The 19,563-nt window shown below is 43.1% G+C and overlaps 1 protein-coding gene across 1 annotated transcript in view; it reads right to left on the bottom strand.

Moving 5' to 3' along the window:
• LVRN (laeverin) overlaps positions 1-18,634 on the bottom strand; it is a 64,321-nt gene extending 45,687 nt beyond the window's left edge. Inside the window, exons 1-3 of the mRNA XM_032789116.2 lie at positions 17,967-18,634; positions 4,123-4,265; positions 1,468-1,607 (exon numbers count right to left, since the gene is read on the bottom strand). Of these exons, the coding sequence (XP_032645007.1) occupies positions 1,468-1,607; positions 4,123-4,265; positions 17,967-18,634 (951 nt within the window). The remainder of the gene's footprint in view (positions 1-1,467; positions 1,608-4,122; positions 4,266-17,966) is intronic.
• Between the last annotated feature and the right edge of the window lie 929 nt (positions 18,635-19,563).

Genomic DNA, 19,563 nt, shown 5'->3' with positions numbered 1-19,563 from the left:
CATGCATTGATCTGAGGCCCTTTGAAAATTTAGCCAGCAAGTTTTGAATACATAGCAGTTAGCAAAATTAAACCCAGATGTGAGTTCCGCACATGCAAGTGCTGGTACATGTAAAATTTCTGGGCACAGTTTAGAGGCATTTGATCTCCAGATTTAATTTAAAGTGAAAAAGTACTGGTATTCAGTTAACATAGTCTCTCCAGCCTTGAGCTCCCCTTTTCTGCCAATGTATTGTAAGAGTCTCAAAACAGCATACCATTGTGTTCAATACCCAGACACAAAGGGTAGAGTTAAAATCATAGTGACAGCTTTAACTTTAAATACCCTGGCGTATAGCAGACTCTCGTCGATATATTTTCAAACAGACATTTATTGTAAATAATTCTTGCAAAAGAGACAAAGAATTAACTGTTTGTCCATCTATGCACATACTTTGGAGGTGAAACCTGGATATCTATGTTTGAAAATTAAAGACAAAATCCTGCCCCTTCTGCTTCACAACAGCAGGGAAGATTGCAACCAAATGCTCACCAGTACTAATTTGAGGGCCTGGCTACTGTCCTAATGAGCAAGTCTAGGCTCAGCAAGACACAATCTGCAATTTTGGAGGCTTGGTCAGACCTCCAAGCTCCCAACATGTCTGATGTGGTGTGCAACAGGCACCATATCAGCGCATGCTTCCCCATTATAAAGGAGCAGTAGAGTGCGTTCTGCTGCACATTTGTAGTGTCTTCGATGGACCAGCCTGAGTCATTGTGCTCTGCAGTAGTAGGATGGCTATGGGACCCACCATGTAACTAATACTTCTCTGTCATTCATTGAGTGAATCAAATACTAAGGGTAAACTTTACCCTTGGCTCAATATTATTTTAGCCTAGATTTTTATATCTAATCGCCTTTTGTTTTTCAACAAATAAAAAAACAAGCAAAATTAAACATAATAATAAAATAACATCTTTTGACATTTTTGTCCTTAAAGAGTTATAGGTACAATATCATAATAGGACAATTGTAACATGGTATGAACATCATTCACTGCATAGGAAAAGTAACTTGAGGGTATACAATAGGAGCTTTTAAAAGTTAAAAATTGTGTCAATATTCAAAACCAGTATGTTATACAGTATAAGTCTACACTAAGCACTTGAAGCACGGCACTGCTCCCATTCAAGTCATTAGGGTTGGGATTTTCAAAAGAAACTTGAGAGGTTTTACTCTACTCATCATTCATATCAGAATGTATTTATGTAGTGATCTGTACAGAGTATAGAAACTCTAATTATTATGAATGAGATTTTCTGCACATGTATTTATTGGATAAATATTAACAGTTTTACCATGTAATCAAATACTTTCAAAATAGGACGTATATTCAATACAAGTTACACCTTATCAAACATACAGTGCACCACAGAACCAATTTATTCTGTTAGCTGCTCTAAATGAGTGATGCAGACTCTTATTTACCTCATTGCCCCTTTCAGTCCTGGTGATGTAATCAAAGTCACAAACCACAAAAGCAGTTAGATAAGTTGACATTTTCAGTGTCGTGTTAAATGTGGTAACAGTCCATAGGCTTCCATTCTCATCTTTCATTTCTGATGCATCTAGAACAAAAACAATTTTAGTATAGAAAAAACCTATCGCTTCAATACAATAAAACAAGAGTTTGTGTTTTCAAACTAATCTTTTATACATCTCTTTATTACATTTCAATACTCCGTATGACAGCACTGGCTACATATATTTTGGTAATAGCACCATGCCAACTTTCCCACTTAGCTCATTCCATGTACTTGAATTATTACATATTACTTGTATTAGTAATACAAAGACTCTACTACTCCACTCGTCAACTTCTTAATCAAAATCTATGAAGCATATCAAACTGTGCATTACTTTTGGAATGTGGAAAAGCATAAAACATATTCTCCCACGCTATACTTCTATAATATGTATGTTCATAATATCACTCAAGTAAATATCAAACATGCCTGAGAGTTATCAAATACTTAAATCTCACATGCTTCAAATAAAGGGCCAATCAAACCGTCCACAGAAAAACCTATAGAAGGCGGTTCTGAGAGAGGAAATATCTGCAGACTACCTTTACAGATATTCCCCTGTTTTAGTACCAAAGTCACATTACATGCCTCACAGATTTGGTAACCATTGACTTTTCTTACTTGAAATGATGTACATGAGAAATAAAGAATCATGACAATGAGGATATTAAAAGAGACATTTACACACAAAAGGAAGGAATCTCACGGCTTTTTAGGTTTCCTGCATGAATACTATCTGTCCCTCATTTGGTATCTTTGTCACACACAGCATCCCACATTAGGTAAGAATCAGTGGTGAGAAACATTGCCAGGGCAGCATATAACAGCTCACACTGCTGCTGACCCTGTCATGTCTATTCTGCGGACTAACAGATTATTTCAATTACGTGACTGTTAAGGCAGTTTTCATAAGCATCCAAAAAAATTTTTTAAGATACACACAATCTCCCCTGCCCCCTGTCCTTAAATAACAGATGTATAGCTCTCACACATACAACACCACAACTTCAGAAGTAAAAGTCATGCAGTAAAATATACTGACTAAACACTGTATGGTAAGACTCAAAACATGAACTGTTGCACAATCAAACATCATAGCTACCAGACATGGCTATGTCACCACTGAAAGGTGACCCAATACCACCATCACCCACCTTTCAAGATTGTGACTGTGAATATTTGGCTGTGAATTTATAAATTTTTACTAACCCTCTCCGACTTTTTTTTCAGACCTACTAAATAATGTTCCTGCCTCAACAACCCATGTCTCTTAGGACTTGCCTACACATAAAAATTAATCTGGAATAAAAGTAGGATATGAATTCAAAACAGATTATGTATTCCCGATTAACTCCATGTGCAGATTCTTATTTCAAAATAAGACACTCATATTCTGGGGGCCAGGGGGAAGTTTGCACATGGAGTGAATCAGGGATAGCTATTCCTAAATAAGTCCCTCTCTCAGGCTGGTTGGCCCTTTAAGGCAAGTTGGACTGTGCCTTGCCCATGACCTAGCAGTTACCCATCAATCTTTCCTCTGATCTAGCCAGGCAGGGATAATTAGTGATTCCAGCTGGGTGTAATGGAGCTAGAATGACTGACCCCAGCTGCAGAGGACAACTTAAATGGAGCTGAGCTCAGTTGAGGGAAGAAGACCAGGGAGAGGGGAGATAGAGAGTTCCCTCTCACTAGGAAGGCTGAAGAAATAGCATCAATCCCTGTAGTGGGCCTGAAACGGGGGTAAGATCCAGGGAGAGACTGCAGAGATGGTGGGACTCTTCTTTGGAGAAAAGCCCACAGGGAGTAGAGTAGATTTTTGTGTCAGGGAACCCTGAGATAGGGTTTGTAAGTGGAAGCAGAAGACTTAAGTAGCCCAAGGGGGGAAAAAGAAGCCTATTCAGACTTGTTTTGATTTTCATTTGACCCTTTCGGTTATCTCAGATAGGGTTTGAACTTTGTGACTTGGCCGGAAGGCTGAGCCATGGAAGATCTTGTTAGAGGCAGATGCCTACAAAAGGCACTGGAAATAAGGAGACCAGTGACATTATGCAGGGGCCTGAGGGAGGTGGAGGGTGGGCGCGCTCCAGGGAGCAGTTTTCCCCACCCTACTCCCCATGTAGACAAACTCTAACCCCTTCTGTTCCCAAACAGGAGCAGCAACCGCCTCCTTTTAGGAGATGGAGTCCTCCTCCAGTAATCTATCAACACCATTTTTTCACCAGCAAGGACTACCATAGGACCATTCAAAGTCTTTCCACACAAACCTGAGAACCTGATCTCTGCAACATCATGTTCTGCTAACCTCCTTCCACTTACATTTCTTTTTTTACAGTTAACCTCCAGTCCATGCTTTGTATTATTGCTCTGTATTGCTAGGACAGAACACATTAACTGAACAGAATTTTCAAATATTTGAGCCTTTAGTCCATGGATAACCAATCACTATAGTACAGGATGATACAGTAAAATAATGTGCTATGATTATACACTGTTGAAGTAAATTCAAACCTTTATTAAGGTAACTTGGAGAAATACAGATGTTCATTTTTTAACCTACCTATAGCAGGCATGTTGGAAAGGGCCACGTAACTGGGATGATGGACAATTATGATATTAAAGGTTGCCTTCATGGCAGGTTCATCAAAGCAGGGATAAACAGTCCTCGCATATGTTGGTTCAAGCTGTGATGCAATCAGCATACTAAATTGGAAATACAGATACGGTTAATCCAGCATGTTGCAGCTGATCAAAAACATTAGATAGTGCACAAAATCTGCCAAGTTAGAAAAAGAAAAGATAAATCATATACATATGTGGATTTAGAAAAGGGTTAGTCATTATTTAGAGAAATGTATGACTCAGCTGTCCCCCACAGAGATCCATGTGCAGATTTGCACCTTGTTTAATTTAGCCATTTTAATGGCTAATTCTTTTCTTACATGTCTTTCTTTTCTAACTGAAGAGGTCACATTTTTATATATTTGTTCTTATTTTTCTAATTTGATTTCTAATACGGTGTTAAAGTCTCACGCATAGTTCAGACCACTTACGGCAGTCAAGTGCTCAGAAATTATGTAGCCACCCATATTGCATCAGAAGTAGATTTGATGTAGATGCCGGATTTTCTCTCTAATCCAAACTTTCTTATTTTAAAAAAGGTCGAGTTTATTAAAGGATTTTAAGAATTATAGGATGTGTTTATGTGCAAAATGTGCCCCTCATCTCCACCCAAACCATGCACAGAAGAACCCTACATCAGCAGCACAGCAGCAGTTCTATGGTACTGGGGAACACCATGGAGAAAATGCTGATGGGGACCCTATAGCACCTCTGTGCTGTAGAATTCTGCTCCAAGATGCCACTTGTGGTAGTTTGGAAGAGGGCTTTGGGGCAGAGTGCAGCAGACCAGGGGAGAAGCCGGTGGACCCAATGGCCAAATTTTCAAAAGTGTCCACTGGTTTTGGGTGCTCAACTTTAGACAATTGAGGAAAATCCTTACTGGAGAGAAGCAAGGAAGATGCTAACAGAGGCAATTTCCATTCTCTGTACAAACCAAATGCAAATACATCATTGTAACAGGGATTAGAGGCAGATCTACAGGACCACGAGAGGATACAGCTGGAGATGAACCACCTGTGTTTTGAAAACCAGCTGTTGAAGATGGGTATCACCAAGGTGAGAGAGAAGATGGGTAGCACCAATGTGAGGCAGAAGACAAGGAGTGCCGCTGCCAGCATGAGAAAAGAGAGAAGGACAGGGAATGTCAATATCATCTTGAAATGGACAGATTGCACCCACAAAACCCTAATCCAGTAGGTGAAACCAGATGCCCACATATCTGTCCTAATGGGTGGCAGAGACTCCAAATTACTTCCTTGCTTTAAGGAAGGGAATGATATGGATGTGTTTCTAAATTATTTTAAAATAGGGTGTGAATTGAATAAGATAGGGCAGGAGGGCATGGTCTGGTGCCTGGCTCCATTACTATCACAAATGAAGGACCTAGACATTTTCACCCTTATGGACAGAGAGAAATATAAAGATCATGGGCAACAAAAACAAGCTTTCTTGCCAAAGTTCAAACTTCTCCCTGCATATAGAAGGTCTGGGGAGTTCAGAAAAAGAGGGACATGATCCGTGCTGAGGTTTCAATTCAAATGATGGGCTATGTAAGAAAATGGGGAACTGATTGGAGGGTTTCTATGGTTGATGAGGCCTATGAATTAATGGGCTTAGAACAATTCCTTAAACTCTGCTATCCCAACCTGAAATAATGGTTAACAGACAAAGATCCAGGAGGCATGACCATATCTCGGAAATGGGCCGACCAACATGCAGACAGTCCATTGGCAGGTGAAAGAAAAATCAAGGGAGACAGCACCAATGTGACCACCCAATCAAGACCCCTCCTCCCCCCTGAAGGGAGAAGGGGCTAAATCCAGAAATGGTAGGAGGCAAACCATAACAAGGGCCCAAAAAGGGAACCTGGGGAGCGGGTATGTTTTTATTGCCATAAAAGTGATCATAAGACAAAATACTGCCTGGCGCTAGGGAAATCAGAGGCTAGTTGTAGCACACAGCAAGTCCAGGCGGCAATGACTCCACCATCAGTGGAACCAAAACTAGTCCCATCAGTGAACGTGACTCTATCAGACTCCAAATGGGAATCAATTAAACCCTGTTTTCCAGTGGAGGTGGATGGGAAACAGTCCAAGGATGGAGGGATACTGGAACCCAAGTAACTGGTATGCCCATGGTCAGTGGACCCCTCATGGATCATTCCAGATAGACTCATGACCATTCAGGGAATAATAGGTCTCCATTTTCATGTCCCTGTGGCTCAGATCCACCTGAAATGCGGTGGCAATCAGGGCCCTAACACTGCTGGGGTACCCTCCCAACTACCAGAAGAGGTCTTGCTAGGAAATGACCTACAGTCCTGGGCCTGCACCACTTTTATGGTTACTTGGAGCCAAAAGCAGAAAGCCACAGCCCTTGCCTCAGACCAAGCTGAAAGTTGGCACACAGCTTTGAGCTGCTGCTTGACAGAGTAAGTGCATGGCCTGGGCCTAGGCAGAGTCCTCCTGATTCCCCCTCTGAGGTCTGTGTAAGTGGGCCACAGTGATCAGACTAAGCTCTCCCAGTTTCCACTTTGGAAATCAAGCAGAAACAATTAATTGACCCCTCAAGGAAAACCTAGGGCTGCAGCAGACTGCCCTGGCAACTTCCTGGCAGGATGACACCTGGAAAGGTTTCTCTGGGAACAGAGGTTGCTTTACAGACAGTGGATGCTCCTTAAGAATATTGAGCCATGGCGTATACAGAGACAATTGGTGGTATCACAAAACTACCATCTTAGACTACTCAGGCTAGTTGGGACACGTGGGAATACAGCTCGGCACACAGCACTTACTCCAGAATTTCTATTGGGCTTGGGGTTTTGAGGCAGTGCAAAAATACAGTAAGAGCTGTGACCCCAGTCAGAGAGTGGAAAATGGCTGGAATAAGAGCAAGGCTGGCCTGATTCCTCCTCCGATTATAGAGAAACCCTTTCAGAGGATTGCTATGGACAATGTGGGACCCCGTAGCAAAACTACCCATATGGAGAAAAAATATATTCTTGTGGTGGTACTGCTATCAAGAAGTGGTAGCTCTCCTCCATAGAGGCAGACAAGATCGCTGATACCTTGCTAACAACATTCAGCCAGGGGCAGGGGCGGTTTTCCCTGAGGTTTTGATTGATCCTGGGGCAAACTTATGTCTGCCCTACATGAAGGGCTATGGGAGAAATGTGCAGTTCCACAATTTTGGTCATCTCCCTGCTACCCCCACACTACCAGGCTGGTTGAGAGATTTAATGGAATCCTTAAAATAATATTGAAAATTTTGTGGACCAACAGCCTGGTGATTGGGATAAATATTTACCTGTTATTTGCCTATTAGGAGGTTCTCCAGGAATCCACAGGATTCTTCCTTTTTGAACTTCTCTATCGGAGGAGGGTACAGGGCCCCCTGGACGCAATGAGGGCAGAATGGGAACATATAGTCTCTCCCAAGGGAATGTCCATGGTGGAGTACTTGTTGGGTTTCTGGGAAAAAATTCATTGAGCTCCTGAGTTTTCACTGACAGAATCTATCTAGAGCTTGGAAGAAACAGAAAGTCTGGCATTACCACATTACACGTGCTCTGACATATAGTACAGGGGACCAAGTTATGATGATCATCGCAGTGTTGGAGGCACTGCACATGTGCTGTCAGTGCCAAATCCTGAGCATAAAGTGGTTTGATGTTGTGGAAAATGTCACAATCTTGCTCCAGCATATATAGATAACATTTGTATTTTCAGTCAGATTTGGGAAGAGCATGTGACCCCTGTAAGGAAGATCCTTTACAGCATTCAGATCGTAGGCCTGACTGTAGAGGTGGAAAAATGCAAGGTGGGGATGGTAGAAGTGGGCTATTCTGACCATGGAGTGGAGAGGGGCTGCATAAAACCGCACTCTGCAAGAGTGGAGGTTATTAAGAATTGCTCCACTCCCCAGATAGAAAAACAAGGTACAATTCTTTACTGGGATGGCCAGATATTACCTGAGGTTGTCCCTCACAGATCTATGTATAAGAAGGGTAAGTCAGACAAGGTTACCTGGTCCAAACAGAGTCAATACAACTTCTGTGACCTGAAAGAAGACATAAGTACAGACCCAGTTCTGGTATATCCAGACTTCGAAAAGGCTTCCATGGTATTCACAGATGCCTCTGACACAGGCGCAGGGCTGTGCTGATGCAAGCTGATGAAAAGAGGAGAAGCACCCCATAGTGTATGAGAGCAAGAAATTGCATCCCTGAGAAAAAAACAACTATGCAACAAAGGAAAAAGAATGTTTGGTTATGGTGTGGGCCCTCAGCAAACTACAGCCCTACTCTTTTGGATGACATTTCACTGCATGCACTGACCATTCCCCACTCACCTGGTTACATCAAATAAAAAGGACAAATACCACATTGCTAAAATAGAGATTAGTGTTCCAAGACTAAGATGGAAATTATTTGTGTTAAAGGGAATGCAAATTTGGTTGCTGATGCCCTGTCCAGTAAATAAGAAAATGATTCCCCTAGGATTCAGGTCAACTACCCTAGGCCATATTTGTATGTACAGCGCTGCATCTGTACTGATACAGCTGCGCCATTGCAGCACCTGAGGTGAAGATGCTCTATGCCAACAGGAGAGAGCTTTCCTGTCAGCATAAAAAACCGCCTCCACAAGCAGCATGAGCTATGTTGGCATGAGAAGCTCTTCCACCAATGCAGCGCTGTGCACACAAACGCTTATGTTGGTGTAATTTATGTCCCTCAGGGGAGTTGAATATTCACATCCTTGAGAGACATATATTTTTTAGACAGGCTGTAGTGTAGACATAGTCCTAGTTACACCCACTTCGGCAGGGGAGATGCGATATATGGCAATTTTCTGCACTTATCTTTGAAAATCTTTATAGTTTTAGGTTTATGTATTATTTTGAGCTGGGATTATATGTAACCCCACTAGAGGGGAGATATGATGTGAAATCTCGTAGTTCAAAGGACTATACTGAAAATGTGCCAGACAAGAATAAACTTTTTGACAATAAGTTTGAAGTGGAGTTCCTGAGGAATTCTTAGGGAGAGGTTAATGCAAATCCCTCCATCTCTAGTTATGCAAAAACTCACCCTTTTGCACCTAAGCCCTGAAGAAGGGGTCAATGTATGCTCATTATCTCTTCTTCGAGACTGGAGATGAAGGACTCGTATAAAGAAACAGCTCAACTACCCAGCCAGGGATCTGGTTCTGAATCTGAGATTGTCATGAACATGTAACAACAGGGCAAACCCAGTTGTGGGTTTTGAAAGACTGACCAGAGCTTGAGGGTGGAGTTGGGGATGATCTCTGGTAAGCATTTTTGCTCACCTAAAGATCTTTTATTGTTTTTAATGTTCCCCCTGTAACAATAAAAGTGCTTGCTTAGAAAGAGCTCTGTGGACACCTATAATTGCAAGCAACACACAGCTCATAGCCTTGCTAGAGAGAAAACAAAGTATAGCTGGTGGCCTCTTAGGCAGTCTGGCTTGCTGGGGATATCACAGTGTAAATCCAGTGAGCTATGCAGCCTTAAAGAACTCCAGTCAGGGTGGAGTGAGACATGGGTCTCTGCCCAAGAGGTAATGGCTAGGAGCCAGAAATCTTTAAATGGGTGCCCTCAAGGGAGCACAGAGGAGGAATACAGGGGCAGTCACCCTTAAACTATGATAGCCCTCCCTTATGGTTTCCACAGAGTTAGAGAGCTCCTTTAATCTCTATGGATTCCATAGGAGCTGCAATGGCATAGGCTATGTAGGAGTGGACCTAATGAGTATATCAGTGCATAAATCTGACACCTATCCGTGTCCCTCCCCAACCAGCAATGCCCAGTATTGGGGTAGCACTTGCTGTTGGTCTTAGGAGATGTTGTGGGCACCTTACACCACTGCAAATTCCCCAACCCCAGTGGAATTTCTGTCTCTGCCCCCACCCCACCCACCCACCATGCCAGGATCTGTGCTAGTAGAAGGTAGCAGAGAGCCTGCATGAATTTGGTACACTGCCTGCAAATAATTCTCATTACAAAGCATAACACATATGTTGGCCAAGGCATTATTACAAAAAGAATTAAAAGTTGTTTTTCCAGCAGATTTCCACATAAAAAAGTAAAATGAAAATGCTTCATCTACTGTACATAAACAGTGGGTATTTCACCCCTAGTTCCTCAGGTCAGGCAGTGGTATGAGTCATTGCTTGTTTGCTTGCTTATTTTTAAAAAGATCCTAATGTGACTGAATTGCTAGTAAACTTTATTCCACGTTGCAAATCTACCACATTTGACACAAATCAGTCCAAATGGAATTTTATTTTCCTACGGCCCAGGATTGTATAAGCAGATAAATTAACTCCCCCCACTATTCCTCTTTTGCACAAATAAATTTGTAGAAAATGAACCTTTTTATAAACTGTTTTAAGAAATGTATAACAGTGCCAGAGGCTAGCAAAATAAAATCAAAATTAGAGTATTCCCACATAAGAGCAACCTGACTGTTAACAGGCTCTTTAAGAATAAGGCATAATTACTTCAGCTATTCCAAGTTGTATTTCACCTTGTATGAAATGAACTAAGTTTAAAACACTAGAAATCTTTTTCATCATGTATAAAGACTTCATGTTTATAGGGGATAAGCTGGCATTTCTGCAATAACTCCTATTAACAGCCTTCTTGCTAGATCATAATAGTATTGGGATGACACTGGAAGTATAACAGACTCCACCTTTTCCCCATGTCCCAACTGTTTAGGAAAGTAACATTTCTGAAATCGTTAACACTGTTTACACACAACTACATTTTTTAAAAAGCTGTTTACAACCACATTCAACTCCTTTGAACTATGTATGGGGATTGAATCCTGAAGATAGCTTAGTGTAAACCATCTTAGTTTTAGGGTGGACAACAGGCCTTAGTACGTAACTCTTAATGGATCATCCTCAGTAATCCATATTAGTCCTGTTTCTAGTCCTTATCAATTGACATAATACAGGCAATTTAAAAAAAAAAGGCAGAACAGCTAGTGGATTGCCCATTAACACCTACCAGTGTTCATTTAAAACACAAGAACGGCCTGTGACGTTACACCCCATAATGCTTTATAGAAATGTGCTTATGAGCGTAAATATGACATAACTGGAATATGTTTTATGCTAGATATGTCATGTAACATATCTTTGCAAAGGTTATGTTCTACTGAATGTATGCATCCTATTTCTATGCATGTATCATTTTTATACCTGAAGTTATGAGCGTTGGCTCTATGCTTGTATTTAAAGTGTTTGCTGTAGAAGTACATAAGGCACCTTTGGTCAACATAGTGTGAAGGGGTTATTCAAGTAACTGGGAGTACTTAACTAACAATGGACTTTGGGAGACACCAATCCACATCTAAGCTTTCCTGGGAATGTTCAAACTAACATGTAAACAATGGCGTTGGCCTGCAAAAAGCTGAATCATTCATAGACATGTGACTTGCCCAGGTGATTGCAAAACTCCATCTTGTTGAGGGGATTTTACACAGGAGAACAGAGGGATTTACACCCACAAGAGAAAAACTATACAAGCCACTGGAAACCCCTCCATTTGGTCTTCAGCTGGCTCAGAAGATAGCCTCTCCATCCCAAAGAGATGCCTGAAAGAAACTTGAACAAAGGACAGTAACTACAGGAGTGTGAGTGATTGCTGGACCTAGACAAGGAAGGAGTCTAGTCTGTCAAATAATCTTATTGGAACATCTCTGAGGGTGAGATTTACCTGTGTTTAGTTTCCTACTGTATTAGACTTAGACTTGCATGGTTTTGTTTTATTTTGCTTGATAATTTACTTTGTTCTGTTTGTTATTACTTGGAACCACTTAAATCCTACTTTTTACATTTAATAAAATCACTTTTTGCTTATTAATTGACCCAGAGCAAGTAATTAATTCTTGGGGGAGTAAACAGCTGTGTATCTCTCTCTATCAGTATTATAGAGGGCAAACAATTTATGAGTTTACCCTGTATAAGCTTTATACAGAGTAAAACAGATTGATTTGAAATTTGGGCCCCATTGGGAACTGGGCATCTGGGTGCTAGAGACAGGAGCACTTCTTAAGCTGCTTTCAGTTAAGCCTGGGGGACATGGCCAGCTAGCGTGTCTGCCACAACAAGACAGGGTACTGAAGTCCCAAGCTGACAGGGAAAAATGGACTCAAAGTAGTCCCAGCACATCAAGTGGCAGTCCCAAGGGGGTCCTGTGACCCAACGCATCACACAAGCCATACTGGATCAGACCAAAGGTCCACCTAGCTCAGTATCCTCTCTTCCGACAGTGGCCAATGCCAGGTGCCACAGAGGTAATGAACAGGTAATCATCAAGTGATCCATTTCCTGTCATACATTCCCAGCTTCTGGCAAACAGAGGCTAGGGACACCATCTCTGCCCATCCTGGCTAATAGCCATTGATGGACCTACACTCCATGAATTAATTTTTAAACCCCGTTACAGTCTTGGCCTTCACAACATTCTCTGACAAAGAGTTCCAGATGTTGACCGTGCATTGTGTGAAGAAACACTTCCTTTTGTTTGTTTTAAACCTATTAATTTCATTTAGTGACCCCTACTTCTTGTGTTATGAGAAGCAGTAAATAACTTGTGAGTCTTCAAGAATCAGTTACATTTGCTATCAAAGGGCAACACTATATTGTGTACAAAATGGGTACCAAGAAAAATTGCACTGATTAGGATAGTACCCCAAAATCCTAAAATGTAGATGAAATTAAGCCAGTACTTTAGTACAAATTCCATAGGGACATACACTACTCTTGATCTGATCACACAGCACTCACTTCACAGCAGTGAAAGTTCTGCATGTAGTCTGACGGTAAAACATGCCTCCCAATTCCATGGACTTAATCCAATACAACTGAAGTAGGACGAAGGAAGACAAGAGTGTCTTTAAAACACCTTTCTGCCTCCTCTAATCCTGACAATGACTCTCTTACCTATATGCCACCCATGGATTCCCCAGCTTGACCCCCATAAGGATAGCTTTTCAACTACTTTGTACAGTCTGACCAGTGCAAAGCATCCAGAAGTGGGGCCAGGCTTATATTTGACTCCCTTTGGTGCTGTAAGCACTGCAGAAATATACTCCATAGTGGCTTCAAATAGTGCCTTCATTTTTCATTTCCTCCCCCACACTTCAAGACCTGATTAAGCGTGCAACTTAGATCACTTGCCATTATCTATAATCAAACAGATCATTAATGGTTATTATGTTGTTATTCATATTACTTTTTTCTTATTTGTGAGCTTAGTGCTTATGAGAGGACTAGAGGGTTCTTGCTCTATAAGAATTATAGCACAGATCGACACAGGTTTTCCACACCAGTTCACCAGTGTGCCTCAACTCTGATTTGGCAAAGTGAGAGAGAAGTTCATTCTCAATGCCAATCAAGCCTTTCACTTCTATTAAGCTGCCAACAGCTATGTGGACATCTGAGCAGAAGAAACTGTTAGCACAAAGTGATAGAAAACCATTATCTTCTGCAAGTTGTACAGTGGCTTTACCAAAATGACTATCAAACTAGATTTGAACTGAAGACCTAGAGATGAAAGATGCCCTATTGCATAGTGCCTGGGCTATCTAATCCTCCACTAGAATTAGTCCTCTAAAATAATTAAAATAACCTTGTCAGGTACCTTATTAGACCTTTCAAATGATGTCCCAAAAATACATCCATACTGCAGGAGAAGGACTGAGTTTCTGCAACACAAACTGCGAGAGACTCAGAGCTAGGAAACTGCTACTATGGTAAGACTGAAGACTTCACTCTAAAAGAAGGAGAAGTTTCAAAATAGTGTTGCATGGATCAAGTTCAGACAAAGTCATTCAAAATAAGGAAAGATATGCAAAAATTGACTTAAGAACATCAAGAACGCAGGCAAGAGCAGATAAGCAAAGCAACACGTTAAATCTGCAACCCATAGACTTCCTTTGATTCAATCTACTGTCTGGACATAACTGGAATCTTTTAACCAGACTTACATACCATAGTTACTACAGGGTAAATTAAAGATAGAATGGAACAATTCATATAAATCTTTTTGCCACTTTGCTAAGCTATTTAGGGAGGTTGTACCATAAAATGAAGTCATAACATAAAGAACAGTATGTAAATGGGTACTAAGAATACATACACAGGATATTCATTTATATCCTTAGTGGTGTAATTTTATATGCCTACTTGTATAAAACTAAAAGGGGCTTTCTAAAGAAATTAAGAAAAATATTCAGTTTTCCTTACCTCAAACTTCATAATAAAGAGATCCATGAAAGAATGGATGAAGATTGCAGGAAAAATAGAAGACTATTGTTTTTAGACCAACCAACTTATTCGCTCTCTCTCTCTCTCTCTCACACATACACACACACGGAAAAAAGCAGCCATTAGAAGTTAAATTCTCCAGATTTGGTATCAGTGGAGTTAGGTTATATGAAAGTCTCATGACACTTTTTATTTCAATAAAACAAAAAAATTAAGGTTTTTTTTTATTGGTGTGTGTTCATGCATGAATGGATGATTTTTTTTTTAGCAAAATGAATATTATCTATTTGGCACATTCTCATAATATCCAATCCACTAACAGACAACTTAATCTAGTGAACTAATCAGCAGATTGGGACCCAAGAATGCCAGAATTCTAATTCTAGCTCTACTGACCTTGAGAATTCACTACTCCTTAAATTATTAAAGGTAAAAAAAATATTAAAATCTCATTTTCTGATATGTTTTGTTTACCCTGTGCATCTCAGTTTGGATAATGAAAAATCAATGAATTAAGTTTCACTTTTGTTTAAATGAGTTTGTTTCCAGATTCTTAGGATGAATTTTGCCAGCACAAAGTCTATGCAGCATGTAAGCACATAATTGCTATTTTGCAGGTTAATTTATTTAAAATGAATGTTTTTATTTAACTTGTACTGGACCAAGTTTAAGTTGATAGTGTCTCTATATTGTGTGCACATGTTTTGAAAGTGCAAAGCACTGTCATTGGTGATTTGATTTTTATAGTTACAGTTAAGCAAATGCTAACATCCATACCACCTAACAACAACATTCACAGACTCCTCCACTCTACATCTAAGTACCATTTTATTCCAACATACACTTGCAGTGCATGCATCTAATTCCTCAAAAACACAAACAACCGCCCCACCCCCCCCAAACACACAGCCTGAACTTTAACCTTAACTCAATTAAGATATATTCTCTGCAGACAGACATACAGGTGAAGTGCATAATGTGTCATATGTACATGAAAACATCTGATGTCAGAGTTTAAGTTTTGCATTTGAGTCTGACTATGATACATTGGATGTGTGTGCTGTCCTAGTCCCTCATAGCAACATTAATGGAAGGAGAGATTTGAAGCAGTCAGAGCACAGAGCAGCATAGCTTGCCTCTGTTGAGGCAGCTGCTCCATTGGACAAACCTTTTATGGTTTGCCAGAGTGAAGCCCCACTCCGGGAGACCTGAGAAAGTCTACTGGACTAGAAGTAGCGTTGGCAAACTTAGCAAGTATGAGAGGTTGGGGAGAAGGAGACATGCAGAATGGTAAGAAGGCCGGGGAGCAAAACTGGAAGCAGAATGGCAAGTTCCATGTTTGACATCTTTAGCACAAAGCATGTGTCTGTACCGCTTGTTCATGTGATGGGGCTAGGTCAGGGAAGCTAATGGCAACAGTGATAGGGAGCTTGTTGCTCCCCTACTGAGCTCTTCTGTCTAGGATGAACCTCCTGTAATTCCTGAGAAGGGGGGTCCTGCTCTGACAAGCCTGTGATTACGAGTAGTGCTGCCAGGGGAGAGCTTGGAAACACAACTCAGAGCCTGGGGAGGAGGCATGAATGACAAGAATCCCAGATGATGGAATGGGAAGGCATTGTGGCAACTCGGGTACAGGCTGTAACAATAAACTAGAGAGGGAGATGAGGCTGGGGAAGCAGTCTAGGAGAATAGAAGTGGCCAGCAGATCTGAGCTGTTCAGATTTGTCTTTGCAGACTGAGAGTAGGTAGAAAAACAACTCCCCATCTATTTCACTTTAAAATTTGAATATTGACTTTCCCTGAGCTGTTATGCTTATATGTGTGAGAAACTTGTACTTTATGGGGACTATAGTTCTTTAGCTACAGGAGGCTGAAAGATGTCTGAGCTGCATTTTGCACTATGGTTTTACTCACATAATTGGTTTTGGGAATTGGTTCTATGGTGGACACCTGGGATAATATAAATAAGGGGCTCCAGCATCTTTTTGCAAGCCTTCAACTATTTGGTCTGATTTGTAACATCAGATAATCACAGGAAAGTCGCTACAGCTTCTGTATAACTGCAACGGTGCTGACCATGTAGTGCTCTTTTGAGAGGATACTGGTGCCAATAATCCGGCAACAGTTAACTTTAACAGACACAAGCTTTTGCCAAATCTATTTTTCGTAATAAGTCACAATGTAATTGTGGGGGGAGAGGAAGGAAGAGACATACCATAAAACACAGCTAATACAGGGCCCAATCCTGCAACCTTTACTGTAGTGAGTTGCACTTTCTGACACTGAGGTCAATGGAACTACTTGCATAAGTGCTACCTGCTCAGCAAGAATAAGGACTCTAGAACCTGACCTACAGATTGCAAGCCAGCAGAGGGAATCCACAGTCTTGATTAACACCTCCACGACCTTGGTAAATAAAAAGCGTGGAACAGGTTAAGGAGCAACTTATGAATGTATGTTGCAGTGACTTTTTTCCTTCATAAAGGATCTGCTAACACATTATCTACTAACAAACTGTATGGTTGTTTAAACCTGAAAGGTAGAGGGTGGGGGAGGGATATTCCTGTTGTCAGACAAGACTACTTTATTTTTATAGGGTCTTTTATATGTTCTATAGCCACAAAAGTGCTTTTCTTGTTTAACTCCACATAACAGACAAAAAGAGAACGTAAGCTATCGGCAAAGGAGAAATTTTCTTCACCTAAGATCAGATGCAAAATAGAGACACCACTTTCTCTATTTCCTGGCATACACCTAGAGGACATTACTAACTAGATGTGTGTGTGATTGCAAATTTGTATTGATTTTCCTAAAATGCAAGATGTGTTCAGATCTGAGGTTTTGGTTTTAGCTTCTTCCATCTCTAAAAAGCTTATAATTCCTTTTTGGGAAAAAAGGAAAGGAGAGAGAGACCTGGCTGTGTCTCCCCCCCTTACGCCCCAACCACCTCCTCAAAACGCACCAAAGTAACTACTTAGAGCAGTGGTCTTCTGCCTGTTTTCATCTGCAGACCCCTAAATTTTTTCAACCAGAGGTGTGGACCCCTTTGGAAGTCAGGTAATCTGCGGACCCCGATGGGTTCCCGGACCACAGGTTGAAAACCACTGATTTAGAGGATTAGCCAAAGGTCACTGAAGTCAAGGGGAATCTCTCCATTGACTTTACATGGGTTTGGATCGGGTCCTCTGATGCTCATCTGATGGCACTATAAAAACAAGCGCCTGTAAAGTCAGGAGGCGCTGGTGTCCCAGCCTTTGACCGGAACAAAAGTGTCCCAAGCCCTTTCCCAGGCGGTCATCTCAGAAACTGGCTCGGGAATTAGCCAACACCTCTTGTGGGGCTCGCTGGAGCAAAGCGCCCTTCGGAGCCACGTTCTCGGAGCTGGGCGCTGAAGTCTGGCACCTGCCCTACGCTAAACCCAGCGCTTAGCTGCCCGCTTGCCCGGGCGCCCAGATGGCGCGGCACGTCCCCGCGCGCTCACCTGCTCTGCCCCTGGTCCGTGTAGCGGGTGAGGAAGAGCCCGTCCAGATCCTCGCTCAGCGGCCCCCTGAAGCTGAGCTGCAGCACGTAGCGCCCGCCGGCCCGCAGGCTCCGCCGCAGCCCCAGCACCGCGTACTCCTGCCGCTCCTCCAGCCACAGTTCCGCCACCTCGATGTTGCTGCCGCTGCCGCCGCCCGGCCCCTCGAGCAGGGGCCCCCGCACGGCCGCCCCCCACAGCTCCAGCTCGGAGCTGTGCAACAGGACGGTGGCCGTGTCCTGGGCGCAGCGCACCGTGATGTTCACCTGGCCGGAGAAGACAAAGGGGCCGGGCTGGCCGGGACTCACGCGGGGCCAGAGCCGCAGCTCGTAGTGCAGGGGCAGCAGAGCGTGGGGCAGGCGCGGATTGTCCCAGACCCCCGGCGGGCGCGTGCTGCCGGGACTGGGACGGGGGCTGGGAGTTGGGGGGCAGCAGCCGGCGCCCTCCTCCTCCGGGCCGGCTGTGGGTGAGGCGGGAGCTGCGGCCGCCCGCAGCTCCTCCACCTCCTGCAGGCAGCGCCCGTACAGAGCCCCCAGCACGGCCAGGGCCAGCAGCAGCGCGGCCAGCAGCAGCGCGAGCAGGGCGGCGGACTTCCTGCCCAGGTAGAAGCCGGAGGCGGCCTTGGGTCCCATGGCAGCAGGCGCCGGGAGCACAGCGCTGCCTAGGGGCGCCCAGTTACTCTCCGAGCGCGGCAGCGAGTGGGGCTGGGGCTGGGCTGCACCCTGCGCGCAACGAAAAAATACCCGGGGAGGGAGGGCGGAGATGGAGCCCCTCCGGCGAGGGGCAAGGCAGGAGGAAGGGGAGAGGTGCCCACGCTCTGGGGCTCCTCTCTTGCTGGGGAGGTGGGAAAAGGTAAGAGGCGGATCCACTTGGATCCTGCCCATCTTTGGCCCCAAGCCCTCAAAGTTTATAATCAAAAACTGAGAACGAATCTAGACTCTCCTATTTCTCTCTCTCTCTCTCACACTTCCTGATGCCTCTCAGCACAATGATGGGTGAGTCAGACACATTTTAGCCCCCGACTCCTCACATTCTAATACCTAAATAGAGAACAAAGTAGTTCCTCCTACAACACAAAAAATACTTTATCCTGGCACATCCTCACATGCCAGCCCCACAAAAACCTAGAGCCACTACCTGGATCTGGCCCTCCCCCATGACATTCTGTGGCAGTGGGCCCCAATCTTTGTGTGGCCAGTGGCACATTCATGTTTTCAGAAGAGTGTGGCAGGCGCCAACAATTTTTCAAGGCTTATTTTGTATTTGTACATTAAATAATACAAAAAAGTCATATTTAATATTACATAATACATGAATTCAGAGAGAAGAGAGAAGCCGTGAGGACAGAGGACACTGGCGCCCGCAGCCCTGGAGTTCTCTGTCTCCTGCAGGCACGGGACCATGGCTTCTCTAGCCTGCTGGGCACTAGGCAGGCCCTGTGCCTGCTGGGAACAGAGAACTCTGTGCCCGCAGCCTGACTTCTCTGTCCTCATCAGGCGCAGGGCCGTGGCTTCTCTCCCCTGCTGGGCGCTAGGCGGGCGCACATAAATGTCCTGATGGG

The sequence above is a fragment of the Chelonoidis abingdonii genome, chromosome 6 (genome assembly GCF_003597395.2).
Source record: "Chelonoidis abingdonii isolate Lonesome George chromosome 6, CheloAbing_2.0, whole genome shotgun sequence".
NCBI lineage: Eukaryota > Metazoa > Chordata > Testudines > Testudinidae > Chelonoidis > Chelonoidis abingdonii.
This window is presented reverse-complemented; position numbering and strand designations above follow the sequence as displayed.